The 22147-nt window shown below is 43.5% G+C and overlaps 1 protein-coding gene across 1 annotated transcript in view; it reads left to right on the top strand.

Moving 5' to 3' along the window:
• The window catches only part of LOC145351309 (ran-binding protein 17-like), a 925757-nt gene that overhangs the window by 260669 nt on the left and 642941 nt on the right, over positions 1-22147 (top strand). The window contains exons 11-12 of the mRNA XM_080200932.1: positions 273-445; positions 10778-10971. Coding sequence (XP_080057058.1) covers positions 273-445; positions 10778-10971 — 367 coding nt within the window. The remainder of the gene's footprint in view (positions 1-272; positions 446-10777; positions 10972-22147) is intronic.

Raw genomic sequence — 22147 nt, 5'->3', positions numbered from 1 at the left:
ATGAGTGTTAAGTAAAGTGATCTGGATAGACTATAAAAGAACATTCACATTGAATGAGTCAGCAAATACTACTTTTAATGCAACCATGTGCGTTGACTTTTCTAACTACCTGCACGACAGACAAAATAAATATAAAAACATTCCAGAGATAAAACCAACTAATGGACGTTTTAATATAATTTTCTCAAGCATTTTGAATCCTATAACATAGTTTAGGAATTTCCACATTCGTTGGTCCAATATTATTTAGTTTTATTTTTCCCTTTTGACAGCATTGGGAGTTTGCTCCAAACAGTGTGCACTATCTACTGAGTCTGTGGCAGCGAATGGTTGCATCGGTTCCCTTCGTTAAATCTACTGAACCTCACCTGATGGAGACATATGCACCAGAAGTTACAAAAGCTTACATTACTTCAAGATTGGAGTCAGTGCCTCTAATCATAAGGTACAGCCATCATAGACTGTATTTGATGTTAGATATTCCATTCCATCTGTCCACCAAAGTTGTCTTGCCCTTGGCTCTGTAATACCCTCCCTATCACACTCTGTCTCTCTACCTCACTTTCCTCCTTTATGACATCTTTGACCAAGCTTTGGTCATCTGTCCTAATATTAGTTCATGTGACTGGATGTCAAATTTTATTTCGTGATACTGTTGTGAAGTACCTCGGAACATTGATATTAAAAGCACTATGGGGGTTGTTGTTTCAAACCTCAATTGTGTATCCCAAGTGGTCAGATTTATTAAAGGCATGAGTAAGTCTGCCATTCAAACCAGAAAATTTGATGCACAATGCAGCAGAAAAATATAGTGAGTGCTGGAAAGCGAATATCGAAATAGAAAATGCTGGATCTACTCAATAGGTCTAGCAGCTACTGTGCACAGAGAGAAATAGAATTAATGTTTCAACTTTAAGGCATACAAATAGTAAAGTGGTGGTAAGAAAAAGGGTGGCACCAAAGGGCTTGGCTGAGGCACAAAATAAGTATTTTGATCTGTCTTTACTGAGGGTGAAGATGCTGCCAGAGTCATAGTGGAAAAGGAAGTGGTAGAGATACTGGATGGGTTAAGATTGATAAAGAGGAGGTAGTAGAAAGACAGACTACTTAAATTTGGATCAGTTGGGATGCATCTGAGGCTGTTGAGGGATGTGTCTGGACAAGTGTAGCTCCAACAACAGTCAAGAAGCTCGACATCAACTAGGGCAAAGCAACTTGCTTGATTGGCACTCCATCCACTGCTTTAAATATTCACTCCTCCACCACTGATGCACAATGGCAGCAGTGTGTACCATCACACAGCAACTCACCAAGTTTCCTTTGATAATGTCATCCAAACTCCCAACCTCGATCACTTAGAACATAAAGGCAACAGATGACTGGGAACACTATCACTTGCAAATTCCCCTCCAAGCCACACACATTCCTGACTTGGAACTGTATTGCCGTTTCTTCAATGTCACTAGGTCAAGAACCTGGAACTACCTCACTAACTTGTGGAAACAACTGCGCCAGATTGACTGCAGTAATCGGTTTGGCTTCCACTGCTTTCTTGAGGGATGTTAGGGAAGGGCAACAAATTTAAATATTAACAAATTTAAACAACAGATTTAAATATCAACTGACCACAAGGTGAAGCCTTCCATTGTTTGCTGGAGCAGACGAGTGAAGGAGCAGAGAGAGAGCTAAGATTTTACCTGTTAAAAACCAGTTTAAAATAAGTTTAAAGAACTTTGTTCTTTGTAGAACTGTTTAAAGCATTTATTTATTGTATTTACTGCTTTAAGAATTCTGAGGGAGTGGTTAGCAGGCAGTTGTGGGCCATCAGATTTAAATCAGCGCCAGGTTTAAAAGGAGGCCTGGTGTAGACAGCGGGCAGCGTCTGAGCGGGCAGCGGAGTGAGAGGGAAGCAGAGTGAGCTACTAGGGCTTAATATCAAAAAGGGCTGGAAAGAAAAAAGGCCAGGTGAGTTCGTTTGAAAAACAAAAAAAACAAAAAAAAAAAATTTTTTCAGAACTACTACAGTAAATAATGGAGGGGCATGTGATGTGTGGTTTCTGTATGATGTGGGAACTGGTGGACCCTAGGGTTCATCCCAGTGACCATGTCTGCAGTAAGTGCAGGTTGCTGGAGGAGCTCCAGCTCAGGGTAAATGAGCTGGCCTCTGAGCTACAGACACTGAGGCTCATCAAGGGGAGAGAGGGTGCCATTGTCAATGGGGTGCAAGTGACATCCACCCCCCCTAGACTGGCTAACTCTAAGGGTCAGGGACAAGAGGGGGCTACTGGGAAGAGGAAGGAGGGTGAGGAGCGGAGGCCTCAGCCTCTTAATCTGCATAACAGGTTTGAGGTTCTTGCTTCCAAGTTGGACGAGAACGAGGCAGGTGAGGTTGGTGAGCAAGCTGCACACGGTACAGTGCTGCAGCAGGACATAGGCAAAGAGAAAAGGAAAAGGAACGTAGTAGTTATTGGGGATAGTGGGGTGAAGGGTATTGACACTGTCCTTTGTCACAATGACAAAGTGCACAGAAGGGTGTGTTGTCTGCCTGGTGCTCGGGTACGGGATGTCGCAGCTGGGCTGCAGAGGAACTTGGAGTGGGAGGGTGAGAATCCGGTTGTTGTGGTACATGTGGGTGCCGGCGACGTAAGCAAAATGCAGACTGAGGATCTGGGGAGGGAGTATGAAAAGCTTGGAATGGAATTAAAAAGTAGAACCGACAAGGTGGTTATCTCTGGGCTACTGCCTGAACCGTGTGCAGATGGGCGTAGGGTTGACATGATTAAGGAAGTGAATGGGTGGCTCAGGGATTGGTGTGGGAGGAATGGGTTTGAATTTATGGGGCATTGGCACCAGTATTGGGGTAGGTGGGACCTGTTCGGGAGGGATGGGGTTGGTCTGAACCGTGCTGGGACCAGAGTGCTGGCAAATCGAGTAAAGAGGACTGTAGACAGGGCTTTAAACTAATTAGTTGGGGGGAGGGTGTGAGGGTAGGTGACCTTACGAGGTCTAAAGTTAAGGAGAGTGTACATGTAAGGGAAGAGGCCGAGGATGTCCCAATAATAGAGGGAGTAGGGGGCGTGAGTATAGTTGGTGGCATTGCGGCAAATAGGGTCCAGGTTAAGGCTGGGATGAAAGCACTTTATCTGAATGCACGAAGCATTCGGAATAAAGTGGATGAGCTGATGGCGCAGATCGACACAAATGGATACGATCTGGTGGCCATTCCAGAGACGTGGCTGCAGGGTGACAGGGACTGGGAGCTGAATGTACAGGGCTATCAAGTGTTTAGGAAGGATAGGCAGGAGGGAAAAGGGGGGGGTGCGTAGCTCTGCTGATTAAGGATAGCATCACGGTGGTAGCAAGGGATGATATTGGAGCCAAGGAGCAGAGGGTGGAATCGTTGTGGGTGGAGATTAGGAACAGCAAAAGGAGGAAGACGCTGGTGGGTGTTGTCTATAGGCCCCCGAATAATGATCTGGAGATGGGGCGGGCTGTTAACGCGCAAATAAGTGCGGCGTGCAGGAATGGGACGGCCGTAGTTATGGGGGATTTCAATCTGCATATTGATTGGTCGACCCATGTTGGACGTGGGGGGCTCGAGGAAGAGTTCTTGGAATGCTGCCGGGATAGTTTCCTCGAACAGTGTGTGTTGGAGCCGATGAGGGAGCGAGCTATCTTGGATCTGGTGCTATGTAATGAAGCGGGTAGAATTAGGGACCTTGTGGTGAAGGATCCTCTTGGGGAGAGTGATCATTGTATGGTGGAGTTTCTGGTGCAGATGGAGGAGGAGAAAGTGGGTTCCCAGACACGCGTTCTTTGTTTGAATAGAGGGAAATACGGTAGCATGAGAGAAGAATTGGCGAATGTGGACTGGGAAAGCGCGTTGGAGGGAGGGTCTGTTGAGGAGCAGTGGAGGATCTTTAAGGAGATCTTTCTTGGTGCTCAACGGAAATTTATTCCGATGGTCAAAAAGGATAGTAGGAGGAGAGGTAATAAGCCGTGGATAACAAAGGAGGTGAAGGAAAGTGTTAAACTAAAAGCGGAGGAATTTAGAGTAGCTAAGAGTAGTGGGCGAGAAGAGGATTGGGAGAGGTTTAAATGTCAACAAAGATTGACAAAGAAGTTGATAAGGAAGGGTAGGAGAAACTATGAAGCTGGGCTAGCGCTTAATATAAAAAAGGAAAGCAAGAGTTTTTATAAATATATAAAAAGGAAGAGGCTGGCTAGGGTGAATGTTGGTCCTTTAGAGGATGAGAAAGGGGACCTAGTGGTAGGGGATGGGGATATGGCTAAGGTATTGAATAACTTTTTTGTTTCTGTCTTCACGGAGGAGGACGTGAATAATTTGCCGGGTGTTAGCGATAGAAAGGTGGTAGGACTGGAGGGTCTTAATGACATTACTGTTACTAGAAAGGCGGTGCTCGACAGACTGGAGGGGCTGATTGTGGACAAGTCGCCAGGACTGGATGGAATGCATCCGAGGGTTCTGAAAGAAATGGCGGAGGTGATAGTGGATGCCTTGGTGGTTATTTTCCAAACGTCGCTGGATTCCGGGGAAGTGCCGGATGATTGGAAAACGGCTAATGTTACGCCGTTGTTTAAGAAGGGTGCCAGGCAAAAGGCGGGGAATTATAGGCCGGTTGGTTTAACGTCTGTGGTAGGTAAAATGTTAGAATCTGTCATTAAGGAGGAAATTGCGAGGCATCTTGAAGGGAATTGCTTGATAGAGCAGACGCAGCACGGTTTCATTAAAGGGAAGTCGTGTCTGACAAATTTACTGGAGTTCTATGAGGATGTGTCTAGGGCGGTGGATAGAGGAGAGCCGGTGGATGTGGTCTTTCTAGATTTTCAGAAGGCGTTTGACAAAGTACCTCACAAGAGGTTATTGCAGAAGGTCGAGGGACATGGAGTTGGGGGTAGGGTGTTAGCGTGGATAGAGGATTGGTTGTCAAATAGGAGGCAGAGAGTGGGGGTCAACGGGTGCTATTCGGATTGGCGGTTGGTGACTAGTGGAGTGCCCCAGGGGTCGGTGCTGGGGCCTCAGCTTTTTACCATTTATATAGATGATCTGGAGGAGGGAACCGAGTGTAGAGTGTCGAAATTTGCTGATGACACCAAGATTGGGGGAACGACAAATTGTGCGGAGGGTGTGGGGAGTCTGCAGAAGGATCTAGATAGGCTGGGCGAATGGGCCAGGAAATGGCAAATGGAATTTAATGTTGGCAAGTGTGAGGTGGTCCACTTTGGTAGGAAAAATGGTAGGAAGGACTATTACTTACGAGGCGAAAAACTGCAGCAGGCGACGGTGCAGAGGGACCTCGGGGTCCTTATGCATGAGTCGCAAAGACCCAGCTTGCAGGTGCAGCATGTGGTCAGGAAGGCGAATGGGATGCTGGCCTTCATAGCGAGGGGGATTGAATATAAAAGTAGGGAGGTCTTGCTGCAGCTGTATAGGGCATTGGTGAGGCCGCAAGTGGAGTACTGTGTGCATTTTTGGGCGCCGCACCTGCGCAAAGATATTTTGGCCTTGGAGGGAGTGCAGAGGAGGTTTACTAGGCTGATACCGGAGTTGAGGGGGTTGAGCTATGAGGAGAGGCTGAATAAACTGGGCTTGTACTCGTTAGAGTTTAGAAGAATGAGAGGAGATCTCATTGAGACGTATAAGATGATGAATGGGATGGATAGGATAGAGGTGGAAAGACTCTTCCCGCTCAAAAAAGACAATAGGACTAGGGGGCACAGCGTCAAGATAAAAGGGGGGCGGTTTAGAACGGAGTTGAGGAGGAACTTCTTCACTCAAAGGGTGGTGAATCTCTGGAATTCTCTGCCCGTTGAAGTGGTGGAGGCTGCCTCGCTAAATATTTTTAAGACGCGGGTTGATGGGTTTTTGATAGGAGAGGGGATTAAGGGTTATGGGGAGAGGGCGGGAAAGTGGAACTGAGCAGCGACAGATCAGCCATGATCTTATTGAATGGCGGGGCAGGCTCGAAGGGCTGGATGGCCTACTCCTGCTCCTATTTCTTATGTTCTCATGTTCTTAAATGCTTGTCAGGAATACTCACATCCCATGATAGAATAAAAAACAGCTAAAGTTATCGAGATTGCAGAGGTACTGGTCATAATCTTCCAATCTGCTTTAAATGTGGGCTGATGCCAGAGGACCATGAGAATTGCAGATATTACATACAACCTTGTTCAAAAAGGAGCAAACTGTAGACCAGTCTGTTTAACCATGTTGGTGGGAAAGCTTTCAGAAATATTAATATGGGACAAAATTAATAGACAACAGGACAAGTTTGAGATTAATTAAGGAAATTCAGTCCAAAGGCAAATTGTATTTGATCAACTTTTCAATGCAGAAACAGAGAAGATTGATGAGGGTATGCAGTTGATATCTGGTCTTACAAAAAGTGTTTGATAAAGTGCCACATAGACAACAAAGTGAAAGCAGAGGGAATAAAATGGACATTGACAGCATGGCTACAAAGTTGACAGAGTGACAGGAGACAGAGAAGTGGTGAACAGTTGACTTTCAGACTGGAGGAGTGGATTTCCCAAATAATCTGTACAGGGACCACTGCCTTTCTTGACATATATTAATGACTAGACTTGAGTGTTCAGAGCACAAGTTAAAAATTTGTTGGTAATAGAAAACTTGGAAGTATTGTTGACTGTTAAGAGGGTAATGATTTAGGGGATATGAGGAGCAAACAGGAAAATGGAGTTGAATCCCAAGATCAGCCATGAAGTTTAAACTTTACAGCTGGCTCAACAGGCTGTATGGTCTACTCGTACTCCGATTTCTTGTGTTCTTGTGACAGAGTAGACAGTGAGAGAAGCTCTTCACATTCAAAGAAAGAATGAGAACCAGAAGACTCAGATTTTAGGCAATTGGCAAAAGAAGCAACATTGACATGAGGAAAAGACATTTTACACTGTGTTAAAATTTGGAGTGCACACCTGTGAATGTGGTGGAGGCAGATTCATTCATGGCTTTTCAAACAGAGTTGTATAAACATCTGAAGAGAGAAAAAGATGCAGAGCAGTGGCGGGGAATTGGGATGAGGTGAATTGCTGTTGTGGAGTACCATTATGGACAGGACAAGCCAAATGAATGCCTTCTGTGCTATAACTATTCTATAATTCTTTGTTGAGAAAGGCAACCTTGAAGCCTTACTGAACACCTATATAATACCTCAGCCTGGAGCTGGGAAGTTTGAAAGTGTGACTTTTATAATCAAGGAAAAAGGAAGTTAGAGCTGAAGTTGTTATTTTCACCCATGTCAACACTGTAACACTGATCTATAACTGCAAAGGCAGAATACCATCACATCAATATTGAATGATATATTATCACATGCACCTTTTATGCATCTTTAATGTAAGTATGTGACTTGTTGGAATAGATATTTTGGAATTATATTGAAAAAGGAATGTGGAGTTGAGGTTAAAATCATATCATCCATGATCTTATTGAATGGTGCAGCAGGCTTGAGGATCCAAGTGGCTTACTCTTGCTTCTGATTTGTGTGTTCATATATCTGATCAACTTGTGTATTGAGCTTGTTGAATTCACCAGTTTAAACTCATTTGCAAGTGCTGTAGTTGAATGCAAATTTAATAATTGTATGCTTGTTAATCTGTGACGTTTGACATGCAAAGTTGAGAATTCTATTGATATGCAAAGAAAGCTGTAAATTTAGAAAACACATGTAACCCTTTTCTAATAATATGATGACTATAACTGGTCTTAATGTTTCTGAGTAGGGAGGGAGCGTGGGGAATCAATTATTCAACAGTCCCATTTATGAATGCTGTTCTTGTTGGGATCGCTTTTGGATATCATGTAACAACAAGATTGTCATGCCCCCGCAGCCAAATAAGTTGGAAAGGAACATGGCCACACTTAACAAATAGCCAGTTGAGTGGGGAAAGATTTGTGAATTTGTACTCAATCCCTCAGTAAGGAGAGAAGAAATTGTCTTTAAGGAATCACACTTTCAATTGAATCAGTCCATTTTGATAAACTAATTGCTAATTTTATTCCAGTGAATGGAAATAAGCATTCAGAAACAGGAAGGGTGCAATCACTATATTGGGGGTGTACTACAGGCTCCCCAACGGGAAGTGGGGGAACAGACATGTAAGGAGATTCTGGATAGGTGCAGAAAAAATAGGGTTGTTGTAGTGGGAGACTTTAATTTCCGTGGTATAGACTGGAAAGTGCTTAGGGCTGTGGGTCTGGATGGGGAGGAATTTATAAAATGCACACAGGAAGGTTCTTTGGAACAATATGTTGATACTCCAACCGGAGAGGGGGCTATACTGGACCTGGAGATGAGGCTATACTGGGGAAAGAGCCCGGTCAGGTCATCAAAGTTTCAGTAGGGGAACATGTGGCAAATAGTGACCACAATTCTGTAAACTTTAGGATAGTAATGGAAAAAGATGAGTGTTGTCCTACAGGTCAGGTGCTGAATTGGGGAAAGGCTAACTATAGCCGCATTAGGCAGGAATTGGTGGCTGTTGATTGGGAAAGGCTGTTCAAGGGTAAATCCACATCTGGCATGTGGGAGTCTTTTAAGGAGCAGTCGATAGGACTGCAGGACAGGCATGTGCCTGTAAAAAGAAAGGATAGGAAAGGTAGGATTCAAGAGCTGTGGATAACCAGGGAAATTGAGGGTCTGATCAAAAAAAGAGAGGCATACGTTAGGTCCAGGCAGCTAAAAACAGATGGAGCACTGGAGGAATATGGAGAAAGTAGGAAAGAACTCAAACGGGAAGTTAGAAGGGCAAAAAGGGGTCATGAAATGTCCTTGGCAGACATGATTAAGGAGAATCCTAAGGCATTTTATTCATATGTTAGGAACAGAAGAGTTGTCAGGGAAGAAATCAGACCTCTCAGGTGCAAAGGAAGGGAATTAGGTGAGCCGAAGAAAGTAGGTGAGATCCTAAGTGAATACTTTGCATCAGTATTCACAAAGGAGAGGAACGTGTTGACTGGGAGTCTCTCAGAGGGATGTGTTGACCTGTTAGAGAAAATCTCAATTACAAGGGAGGAAGTGTTAGGTTTTCTAGGGAACATTAAGACAGACAAATCCCCAGGGCCTGATGGCATCTATCCTAGACTGTTCAGGGAGACAAGAGATGAAATTTCTGGGCCTCTAACAGAAAGCTTTGCCTCCACACTGGTCACAGGTGAGGTCCCAGAGGATTGGAGGATAGCAAATGTGGTCCCATTATTTAAGAAGGGTAGCAAAGATAACCTGGGAAATTATAGGCGGGCGAGCTTGACGTCCGTGGTAGGTCAATTGTTGGAGAGGATTCTTAGAGATAGGATGTACGCACATTTAGAACAGAATAATCTCATTAGTGATACTCAGCATGGTTTTGTAAGAGGGAGGTCATGCCTTACAAATTTGGTTGAGTTTTTTGAGGAGGTGACAAAACCGATTGACGAGGGAAGGGCCGTGGATATCGTCTATATGGATTTTAGTAAAGCATTTGACAAAGACCCTCATGGCAGGTTGGTGCAAAAGGTTAAATCTCGCGGGATAAAAGAAGAGCTAGCTAGATGGGTGGAGAACTGGCTTGGCCGTAGAAGACAGAGGGTAGCAGTGGAAGGGTCTTTTTCCGGCTGGACGTCTGTGACTAGTAGTGTTCCACAGGGCTCTATACTGGGACCTCTGCTGTTTGTGATATATATAAATGATTTGGAAGAAGGTGTAACTGGTGTGATAAGTAAGTTTGCAGATGACACAAAGATGGCTGGACTTGCGGATAGCGATGAACATTGTCAGAGAATACAGCAGGATATAGATAGGCTGGAAAATTGGGCAGAGAAATGGCAGATGGAATTTAATCCAGATAAATGCGAAGTGATGCATTTTGGTAGAAATAACATGGGGGGGAGTTACACAATGAATGGCAGAACCATCAGGAGTATAGCCACACAGAGGAACCTGGGTGTGCAGGTCCACAGATCCTTAAAGGTGGCAACACAGGTGGAGAAAGTGGTGAAGAAGGCATATGGCATGTTTGCCTTTATAGGATGGGGTATAGAGTATAAAAGTTGGCGTATGATGTTGCAGCTATATAGAGTGTTGGTTAGGCCACATTTGGAATACTGCGTCCAGTTCTGGTCACCACACTACCAGAAGAACGTGGAGGCTTTGGAGAGAGTTCAGAAAAGGTTTACCAGGATGTTGCCTGGTTTGGAGTGTCTTAGCTATGAGGAGATATTGGGTAAACTGGGGTTGTTCTCCTTGGAAAGACAGAGGATGAGGGGTGCCCTAATAGCGGCATATAAAATTGTGAAGGGCATAGATAGGGTGAACAGTGGGAAACCTTTTCCCAGGTCGGAGGTGATGAACACAAGGGGTCACAGGTTCAAGGTGGGGGGGGGGGGGGCAAGGTTTAACACAGATGTCAGAGGGATGTATTTTACACAGAGGGTGGTGGGGGCCTGGAATGCACTGCCAAGCAAGTTAGTAGAGGCGGACATGCTGGGATTGTTTAAGACTTATCTGGATAGCCACACGAACAGACTGGGAATGGAGGGATACAAACGAATAGTTGGAAGAATGAGCGGCGCAGGCTTGGAGGGCCGAAGGGCCTGTTTCCTGTGCTGTATTGTTCTTTGTTCTTTGAATGGATGAAATGGTTATGGATACATATTTGTTTTCCAACAGCGAATGGAATGCCATTTTTATTTATGCAGGCCATCGTTCTGGCTGGATATTTATGAAAAGATTATTTTCCTCTTTCTGTTCTGTAGAGATGGTTTAGAGGATCCTTTGGATGACATGGGTCTGGTTTTCCAGCAGTTGGATCAGCTGTCTACAGTGAGTCGCTGTGAATATGAGAAAACGTGTACACTACTCGTGCAGCTATTTGATCAGTCTGCCCAGACCTACCAGGAGCTTCTCCGTGCTCCCAGTGGCAGGAATATAGAAATTGCAATCCAAGAAGGTGAGTAACATTTGGTTTTCTCTCAAACACTTGTCCATGTAAAATTAAATGGGCCCCTGAAGATTTATTTGACTCCTTCAATTTTGCATAAGCCTCGTTTGACAATTGCTATTTATAGTTTAACTGGTTTAATGTGAACTTTCCTGCTTGCATATTGAGAATGGTGTACAGTGCTGCACAAACCCAATCACTCTGAAACTCTCACAGCACCATTCCCATCCAATCCCACTGCAGACACCCTGAGTTTCTTTCTTCTCGTTCAGTGGCACAAAATAACACAGATTTTCCTAACTGCCTTCCATCCTCCTCTCCCAGCTGCACACTTTCACTTGTGATGGAAGTCTCTGATACCTCTGAGATGTGTCCTTGCGGTTTGTGTAACGGCAATTTGTGAAACTTGAAATTGGTTTTATAATCAGCTCTTCTATGTTGACAGGCTCTGTGCCTTTGCTAATGATGACAATCAAGGTGATGTAGCTGTGTGGAGAACTTTAACTGGAGTATGCATACAACTAGCAAATACTATGCGATCAGAATAAGTGACAGATTGCCAAACCGTTTAAAGATATCCTGGCTTCCTCACTGTTCATACAATTAAAAATGCATGTGAAACTTAACTCTTCCAATGCCCCTGCTGTCTCACACTCCTGATATTAACCTGGGTCTCAGCAGTGGACAATCAGGGCAACCACCATGCTCCTGTTTGAAATATCCAATCATGCTCCTATTTTGTCATCACAATCTTTTTGAACTCCTTAAGCTTCAGTCCGAATGTTTTCCCTGTGTAGGGAATCACATATGGCTTTCCAATGAGCCCAGACTTGTTGGAAAGAGGCCCATGCAGCCAGCTGAGTTCTTTTATTGATTTCCAGCAGGAAAGCTTCCTTTTCCCCGCCAAACACAGTGCGATGTGCTGGGTTGAGAAAGAAAACTGACAGCAGAAAAGAATATGAGGTCTAGGGAATTAATGTTTCAGGCCTCATGCCTGGTCAGCACACTCAGTTGTCAGCATCAAAGTAAGGACTGTTGATCAGTCATACAGCTCTTGTAATGAGTTGATGGGGCTACAAGGCCTACTTTAATTGGCTGGTTATTGCGAACTGAAGAGAAGTGATGGCCAAATTGGAAGAAGTAGGTCAACCTATAGACAGAATGGGCAGCACAGTGGTTAACATTGCTGCTTCACTGTGCCAGGGTCTTGGGTTCAATTCTGGCCTTGGATTCCCATCGATGTGGAGTTTGCACATTCTCCTCGTGTCTGTGTGGGTTTCCTCTGGGTGCTCTGGTTTCCTTCCAGAGTCCAAAGATGTGCAGGTTAATTGATTGGCCATGTAAAATTGACCCTATTGTCAGGAGATTAGCGGGGTAAATATATGGGGTTTCGGGAATAGGGCCTGGGTGGGATTGTGGTCGGTGCAGATTCAACAGGCCGAAAGGTCTCCTTCTGCATTGTAGGAATTCTATGATTCTATGAAGTTAGATCTTTTGATGTGGGCCTTCACTGAGATGCTAGTTCCAAAGATGCAGTGCTGGTCAGAAATCCCAGCTCCATCACAAGGGGGGAGGGTCCCTCAATCTTGTCAAACCAGGATTATCACAAGCCTCAAACATAGGTCTTGCATGAGTGCCACTGATGATTTAAGGAACGCAGTACCTTAGGATAGTGTTCTCGGCCCAGCATCTTTCCTTCTATCATAAAAGTCAGAAGCAGTGATGTAACGATGACTGCATAATGTTCAACACCATTAGCGACGACTCATACTGATGCAGTCCATGCCCATGCCCAACACTTGGACCATATCCACGTTTGGGCTGATAATTGGTAAGTAACGTTTGTGCCACATAGTGCCAGACAATGAGAAACGCAAGCAAGAAAGCATCTGTCTCCTTATGCTATTCAGTGGCATTATCATCGCTGAATTCTCCACTATCAAACATCCTTAGGGTAATCATTGACTATTTAAGACTGGCTACAAGAATAAGTCTGAGGCTTGGAATTCTGAGACATGTAACTCACCTCATGACTCCCCAAACCTGTCTACCATCTATAAGGCGGAAGTCAGGAGTGTGATGGTATACTCTCCACTTGCCTGGATGAGTGCAGCTCCAACCATACTCAAGAAGCTTGACACCATCCAAGACAAAGCTTGATCGAGGAACCAACCCATCACCTTAAATATTCACACTCTCCATCACTGACATAGCGACAGCAGTGTGTACCATCTGCAAGCTGCACTGTAGCACCTCACCAAGGCTCCTTCAACAGCACCTTTCAAACCCGTGACCTCTAGAACAAGGAAAGCAGATACATGGGAACATCACTTGAAAGTTCCCCTCCAAATCACACACCATGACTTGACATTATATTGTTCCTTCACTCTAATTAGGTCAAATTTCTGGAACTCCACAGCAGCACTGTGGGTGTTCCTTCATGAGATGCAGCAATTCAAGAAGGCAGTTTTCCACCACCTCCTTTAGGGATGGGCAACAAAATTGCAGCTAACCAGTGATGCTCACTTCCCCTGAAAGAATAATATAAATTATTGCACATCAAACGAACAATGCATTGAACAACCCTCTGGTGTCAGAGCCCTTGCTGTTGTCAGTTGCCAACCAATAGTTTGGGGGCGTTTAAGAGGTCTGTGGACAGGTTTATGGACGAAAAGGGATTGGTTTAGGTTAGTGGGTCATTGTTTTTTTTTAACTGGTCGGCGCAACATCGTGGGCCGAAGGGCCTGTTCTGCGCTGTAATGTTCTATGTTCTATGTTCTATGTTCTAATATAGCAGTCATACTTTTAGTGCTATGTGCACATCATCCATGCTCTGTGGCTTGTCATCTGATGATGTAATCTGTTAGGTCCCCTTTTATTTCATATAAGCTATATCTACAAATCCTGCAGTGGATTCAAGATTACCTTTTGGTGTCAACAAAGGCAAGTTCCAGTGAGAAATATTGAGAGTGAAGCTACACAAAGCAAGTACATTGTAGCCATCTTAAACTGTTAACCTTGAAAAATGAGGTTATTAGTGCTTTTACTGTATTAGGACGCATCTCATAGGTTTTTCTGTGGCACAGTGAGTGGAGGGCAGTTGGGATGCTGAAGTTATAGGGGTCCCCTGCTATAATGTGTTTTATCACAGAATCTTAACCATGCTCTGTTTATTCATTTCAAATCTGGTGCTCTCTGACAGATAGTTTTTGGTTCCCTCCCTGTGGTTCTAGCTACCTCTTTTATATTGTGGCATGTTACTCAGCTGTTTGAGATCATACTGAGCCCAGTCCTGCCTTTCCTGTCATACACACACACACACACACACACACACACACGATCACTCTCTTTCTCATTGCATAAGATGTATGTACTGGAATAATGGCAGATTCTTACTCCATCCTTAATTCCAGAATTCCTGAGGCTGATTGTCTTATCCTCATTGCCACTCTGGCTCAAATAATCTAATTCAGTCTAGATTAGTGATTGAGGATGAAACCTTGTACATTAAGGAATTAAAAAGCAAAACTACAAATGCTGAAAATCTATTCTAGAAAACAGGAAATAGCAGGGATGTGAAGAGGGGTGGGAGAAAAAAAAAGTTAGCATCTCAAGATGTTTTAAAGATCCTTTACCTCCCTGAAGATTGGAATGTAAGTTTATCCCTATAAAGGATACACCAAGCCAATTGGCAAGAAATATGTTTATGCTACTTTCTAAGAAGTGGGGGAGTGGGGGGAAGTTGGGGAGTGAGGGGAGGGGAGATACCCAAATCTACCAAATGAATGAACCACAGATTGGTTCTTTTACTGAATACAAAGAACAAAACAAAGAACAAAGCACAGGAACAAGCCCCACGGCATCCAAACTTGTGCTGACCATGATGCCCTAACTAAACTAAAACAAAACCTTACTCAGTCTCTGTTCTCTCCCTGTTCACGTACCCATCCAGGGTAATGTGCTGCTAATGTTGCTAATGTGTCTGCTTCCACCACTTCTTTTGGCAGCACGTTCCAGGCAGCCACCATTCTCTATGTGAAAAACTTCCCCTGCACATCTCCCTTAGGCTTTCCCCCTCTCACCTTGAACCTGTGCTCCTTGTAATGGACACTTCCACCCTTGGAAAAAGCCTTTGAATATCCACCCTGTTTATGCCTCTCATAATTTTGTAGACCTCCATCAGGTCTCCCCTCAGCCTTCATCTTTTCAGTGAAAACAATCTTAGTTTATTCAACCCCTCCCCATTGTCAATACTCTTGAGACCAACATCCTGGTGAAACTTCTTTGCACTCTCCAAAGCTGACTCATTGTGTTCCTGTGACCATGGTAGGATTGGATTTGTGAATTTCTCTGCCATGTCTCACACCCAGGAGAGGAATGCCTGCTGTTCTCCAGGTGCTTGCCGTTCTCAGCTGAGCAGGAGTACATGCCTACTTGGTGCAAAGCATTAAACCTCTCTGGGAACCTCCCACTGGTGACCATCAATTCTCCTCCCCAATGGAAAAGCACTTCTTTTAAAACAAAATGCTCTTTAAGTTAGAAGCAGGAAATCCATTACAAACCTGATTCTAGCTGAAATTGGCAAAATATAGACGTAAGATCCTTTGATGGTTTTAGAACTTCACTATGAGAGCATATCCCCCCTACAGAACTGTTCATCATTCGGCTGAATGAAGAAATAAATCAATTTCACCAGAGTGAATTACGGTAACCTGACAAGTATCACATAAATTTTACTGCTTCAGTCAAGATGCACTCAAGTAAAGAAATACAGCTTCATAGATTATGTGGAATCACTGGTGTTGTAGACTGGGGGGATAAGATAAAAAGTAAACCTTGTTTAAAATTAAAAAAAAATGTGAGGCGCTGGGGCCTATAGAATAGGATAGCACTGAAGTTAAAAATACTAAGATAAAAAATCAGACAAATCAATAATAAAAATCAAACTTGGAGTTTAAAATGCTATGAATTTAAAGGAGGGGAAGGAATTTTGAGAAAATTTATAAAATGTTTTTCAGGCTTCAGAGAAGTGACAAAGTCATAGAATCATAGAATTCTGCAATGCAGAAAAAGGCCATTCGGCCTATTGAGTCTGCACCAACCACAATCCCACCTAGGGCCTATCCCCATAACCCCATGCATTTACCCTAAACAGACCCCCTGACAGTACAAGTCAATTTAGCATGGCCCATCCACTTAATCAGCACATCTCTGGGCTGTGGGAGGAAACCGGAGTACCCAGGGGAATCCCACACAGGCACGGGGAGAATATGCAAACTCCAGACAGACAGTGGCCCAAGCGGGAATTGAACCTGGATCCCTGGCACTGTGAGGCAGCAGTGCTAACCACTGTGCCACCGTGCCACTGCAATATAATGTGCCATGATTTACTGTACAATGATCACTATTATATAGGTAATCATGATAATCATCTTGTGCATAAATCCAATGAAGTGTCAAGGGACAGTTAATCGACTTCCGATGGTTTTAGTTGAAGGAGCAATGTTGACCAGCTCAGCAGGAATAATAAAATGGGAGCTTTAGCAGGTAACAGTTCTGCTTAATGCTTCATCTAATGGATTATCTGCCCTGACACTCAACATGTGTGCTGAAGTGAACCATTCATCTAATGGATTATCTGCCCTGACACTCAACATGTGTGCCCCACACAGTTGAACGGCTTGTCAATGCTCACTGTCGAAATTTACATCTGAAATATGGCCCATTGTGGAAAGATGGCCCCGAGTGTGAGGCAATGAGAATCTGTTGGAGCCCAAGATATCCATTCCCTGGAGCAGGGAAATGGGAAATGAAGTCCACTAGTTTAGATGTTTCCAGAAACAAATTGTGGTTCATGTCTGTTTTTTAGGACAAACATTTGAAAATCAAAATGCAACAGAAAACATAGTGCTGAGAAAATAAACATTTCCAAATATCGATATGTTTTTGATTAGATTTATTATGTTGAACCTTCAAGCTTGCGACTTGAATACTTGGAAAACAACTTTGCTTCTTTTCTTATCATCTGTTGAGCAAGAAAAGGCTGTATTTTAACAATTGATGGATAGTATTATTGCAATAACTCCTACAGATCAAAAAAGTGGCACACTTGGTTTCTTGAGGTAGTTGAATTTGACTTTGGCATAGCACTGAAAGGGGAAAGCAATAATCCCAAATTAAACAAGAGTCCAACCAGCTGTGCTACTGACTCCTGATCTTTGCCCAGAGTCAGTTGGAAGTGTGCATTGAAAGATGAGAAATCAAGACTAGCCAGAGGTGATGCCTTTTCTCACCTGTAATATGCATATTGCTGATGTTCATTTACTCAGGAATGACTATATATGTCAGAAATGAGATTGTATCCTGAGGAATTTCACCTCGAGAAATGTCACTGCCTTTAGAAAAGGATGGTACAAGAGTAAAAACAATGTAACTCTGATCTGCAATGAGGCATTGATCACCCATTTTTCTAATTGCCCCACTATCACTCAGAAAGATTGCTTTGCCGTTTCAGATGATCCGAGCAGCAAGTAATGAACTCTGTTCCTCAGTTGCTTCATGCTGGAATTGGGAAGAATGTAGGCAAAGATCTTCAGATGGTTTACTGTGTGTGGGCAAATCAGAAGAAATCACAAGATCACAGGTTTGACTCCTACCCTGTGCTGAGTTTGCCGATCAGCCAATAGAGTGCTTGCGAAACTGTGTGTGATGAGGAGCAGAAATCAGCAGAAAGGTCTCATTTCTGATCACCATCCTGTGACATGTGCTGGAATTGGCTGTGTATGAAATAGAAGGCAATTGCAAGGGGGAGGTGAAACCTGTAATGCTGCACACAGTTGAACGACTTGTCAATGCTCACTGTCGAAATTTACATATGAAATATGGCCCGTTGTGGAAAGATGGCCTCGAGTGTGAGGCAATGAGAATCTGTTGGAGCCCAAGATATCCATGCCCCTATTCAACTTGGGTCTTTTGTAAGAAAACAAGAGCGATATGATACAAAGAAATTGTAATGTAAGCTTTTGATATTCTATTTAACATTGGTTTTATAACAACACTTCATCTGGACATTATATTGTCTCTTGAGCAACCAGATTTCTAAAACCTTGTTCAGAGTGTATATATTTTTTAAATGAGCACAAAGAGCTTTGTGGCTGTCATTTCCTGATGGTTGCTAAGTGACTATGCACTGTCCATGTTGTGGCTTGGTTGAGATGGATGTCTTTTCAAATCTAGTTCTATATAGTAGCCAGCAACATTATTTGTAAAGGTACATCTTTTCTCACTGTGGAAGTGTTTTAGACAGGTGGCCACTTACTTCACTACATTAAGTACACCAGAGCACCCAGTTTGCCCATTCTTCTTCCTTAGCATTGGTAGAAAGCACTGCATAGCTATATATATTTCTTTGTTTTTCCCTTAGAGTTGCAGCTCTTGTGTCACAGTTGACAACTGTTCAAATGATTTGTGCAGTGATTCATACCGCCAGCACAAATTTCTATTTCCCAATCTAATCAGCTCTTAATTAGTCACAAAACTCTAAGTAGGGTGGTGACAAGTTTGAGAAATCCACAGCAGTCTTATGCTGATTCATGATTTGTATTTCAGGATGTCACTGCTAAATAAAACATGGGAAATTTCCAATGCCACGCTGCCTAACAATGCCTTTCACCAGTAAATTGATTCAGATCATCCTTGAAGCTAAACTGTTAAGAGCTTGGTGGCTTCGGGTATTTTACTAGAATAGTAATTCAGCAAGATAAATCTAGCTTTTCTGGTGATTTTGTCAGTATCAAGGGACTTCAGTTGTATGACTTGTGTGAACATTTCAACTCATAGTGCTCTCTCATATTGAACACTAAAGCTAGGAAGATTATAAATGAGGGAAGATAAGTTAGAAAAGGTCTGTATTTACTAACCTGATATATTTTCTCCTTTTCTGGGAGATGCATCAAATCAGCCATGATCATGTTGAATGGTGGCGGAGGCTCGAGGGCTTTATGGCACTTCATGCTCTTATTTCTTATGTTCTTATAGAAAAGGAGAAAAGAACACGAAAATAGAATTCATTCTTAAGAAATTAATGTTGTAAAAAGATATTTTTTCTTGAATTGATAGCTATGGATAACCAAACAATAGTTTATTAAATATCCTATGCCACGTGACTACCAGTTTTTCTTCTTTTTAGTTGCCCTGCAGTACATCATCTAAATGTTCATGATTCAATCCCTAATGAGCTTAGGTAGTCAATGTGACAATGATGTGAGAGACATCTCTTGCCTAACGTGCATATGTACGAACATCCCAGCAAGGAACATTGGATTGAGATCTAGAGCAGCAATCAATCTAATTCCTAACTCAGAAGCACAATCCACCTACCATCTCAGTGAACATCAGCTAATTTGGCATAGGTCGGAAATTGAACCTTGAAACTCTGGTCTGTTTGGCTCAGCTAATCTTTGTTATTGCTAACAGATCTCAACTACAAGAAGGAGGACAAGCCTATAGTGACCTTCATTGAAAATCTCACCATAGTTTTATCAAGAAATAAGCTAACTGAGCTCTGTCCAGGGGAGCAAAACAAATGGTGCAATGCTGAGCTTTCTTCCTTGTTTGAATCTGTGTGAGTTCTTGAAAGTGCCATGAAGAAAGGCATGCAAATAAAAGTTCAGATGGACTTTTGGTCTACAAGAGTAGACTCATGCATGAGTGAGCATGTTCCTATTCTCTTTTTTTGTACTTTTAATTAGCTTTCATATTTTAGCCTTTTTTAGAGGTGACATTATCTTTGAGTTAGAAAGTCATGGATTCAAGTCTAACTTCAGAGATTTGATCATATAACCTAGTGCAGTTCCGAGGGCGTGCTGCTTTGTAAGGAGTGCCATCTTTCAGATGAGATGTAACTCAAGACTCAATCATCTCTTTCAGGTCAATGAAAGTAGGGGATTATATCATGTTATTTGAAAATGGCAGAGGAGCTCTCAAGTTGCTCTTGCTAACATCTAACTGTCAACTCATATCATCAGAACAAAGAACAGTACAGCATAGGAACATTTGGCCCTCCAATTTTGCGCCAATCATGATGTCTGCCTTAACTAAAACCGTATGCACCTATGGAGTCAGTATCCTTCCATTCCCATCCTATTCATTTATTCGTCTAGTTGCCCCTTAAATGCCACTATCACACCTTCTCCCACCACCTCACTGAGCAGAGCGTTCCAGACATTCACCACCCTCTGTGTAAAAAAACTTGCCTTGCGCATCTCCTCTAAACTTTTCCCCACGCAACTTAAACCTATGTCTCCTAGTACTTGACTTTTCTATCCTAGGAAAGAGCACCTTCCTATCCAATCTGTCCATGCTGCTCATAATCTTGTAAACCTATATCAGATCACCCCTCAACCTCTGTTGTTCCAGTGAGAACAAACTGAGTTTATCCAACCTCTTGTCATAGCTAATATCCTCCAAACCAGGCAACATCCTGGTAAACCTCTTCTGTACCCTTTTCCAAAGCATCCACTTCCTTCTGGTAGTGTGGCAACCAGAATTGTACACAATGTTCTAAATGAAGCCTAACTACGTTTCTGTACAGCTGCAACATGACCTGCCAATTTTTATATTCAGTGTCCTGATCGATGAAGGCAAGTACGCCATATATCTTCTTGTCTACGTTATCCACATTATCCATCAGTGATCGGTGAACATGTATGCCCAGATCTCTCTGTCTGTCAATACTCCTAAGGGCTCAACTGTATAATTCCTACATGCATTGGACTTGGTTCTGGGGAATGAGCCTGGGCAGGTGGTTGACGTTGAAGTAGGAGAGCATGTGGCTAACAGTGACCACAACTCTGTCTGGTTTAAGATATTAATGGATAAAGATGACGCCTGTCCTAAGGGGAGGGTGTTAAACTGGGGGAGGGCTAGATACAACCGGATTAGGCAGGATCTTAAAGATACGGACTGGGGTAAGCTGTTTGATGGCAGGTCGACGCTGGGTATGTGGGAGTCTCTCAAGGGAAAACTAAAATCTTTGCAGGAAAGACATGTGCCGGTCAAGAGGAAGGATGGGAAGGGTAGGATTAGAGAGCCGTGGGTAACTAGGGATATTGAGGACCTGGTCAGGAGGAAGAGGGAGGCGTACATTAGATCTAGGCATTTGAGGACAGAGATAGCATTAGAAGAATACAGAGAATGTAGGAGAGAACTTAAAAGGGGCATCAGAAAGGCAAAAAGGGGCCACGAAATGGCTTTGGCGGCTAGGATTAAAGAAAATCCTAAGGCATTTTACTCCTATGTTAGAAACAAAAGGATGGTTAGAGGGAAGAGTGGTCCTCTCAGGGACAGAGGAGGGGAACTATGCTTGGAGCCTGGGGGAATGGGGGAGATCTTGAATGAATACTTTGCGTCGGTATTCACGCAGGAGAGGGGCCTGATGTCTGGTGCTGTGCTTGAGGAGTTTGAGGATCCGTTGAGGGAAATAGTCATCACGAGGGAAGAGGTGTTGGGACTTTTAGACAGTATAAAGACGGATAAATCTCCGGGGCCTGATGGCATCTATCCCAGGCTGCTAAGGGAGGTGAGGGATGAAATTGCTGGGCCTCTGACGCAAATCTTTGTCTCTTCTTTGGACACAGGTGAGGTCCCAGAGGATTGGCGCATTGCTAATGTAGTACCGTTGTTTAAAAAGGGTCAGAGGGATAACCCAGGGAATTATAGGCCGGTGAGCTTGACTTCAGTTATAGGCAAGCTAATGGAGAGGATCCTCAAGGATAGGATGTATGAACATCTGGAGCGCTGCAATCTGATCAGGGATACGCAGCATGGCTTCGTTACAGGGAGATCGTGCCTTACGAATCTAGTGGAATTTTTTGAAGAGGTGACAAAAACGGTTGACGAAGGACAAGCCGTTGATGTCGTCTATATGGATTTCAGTAAGGCGTTTGACAAGGTCCCTCATGGTAGGCTGATAGAAAAGGTGAAGGCTCATGGGATACAAGGCCAGGTATGTAGATGGGTGGAGAACTGGCTTGGGAGGAGGAGACAGCGGGTAGTAGTGGAAGGCTCCTTTTCCAATTGGAGGTCTGTCACCAGTGGTGTGCCGCAGGGCTCGGTACTAGGACCTCTTCTATTTGTGGTATATATTAATGACTTGGAAGAGGGGGTAGGTGGTGTGATCAGCAAA

Source organism: Carcharhinus amblyrhynchos, chromosome 13, assembly GCF_965287045.1.
Source record: "Carcharhinus amblyrhynchos chromosome 13, sCarAmb.v2.hapA, whole genome shotgun sequence".
Taxonomy (NCBI): Eukaryota; Metazoa; Chordata; class Chondrichthyes; order Carcharhiniformes; family Carcharhinidae; genus Carcharhinus; species Carcharhinus amblyrhynchos.
This window is presented reverse-complemented; position numbering and strand designations above follow the sequence as displayed.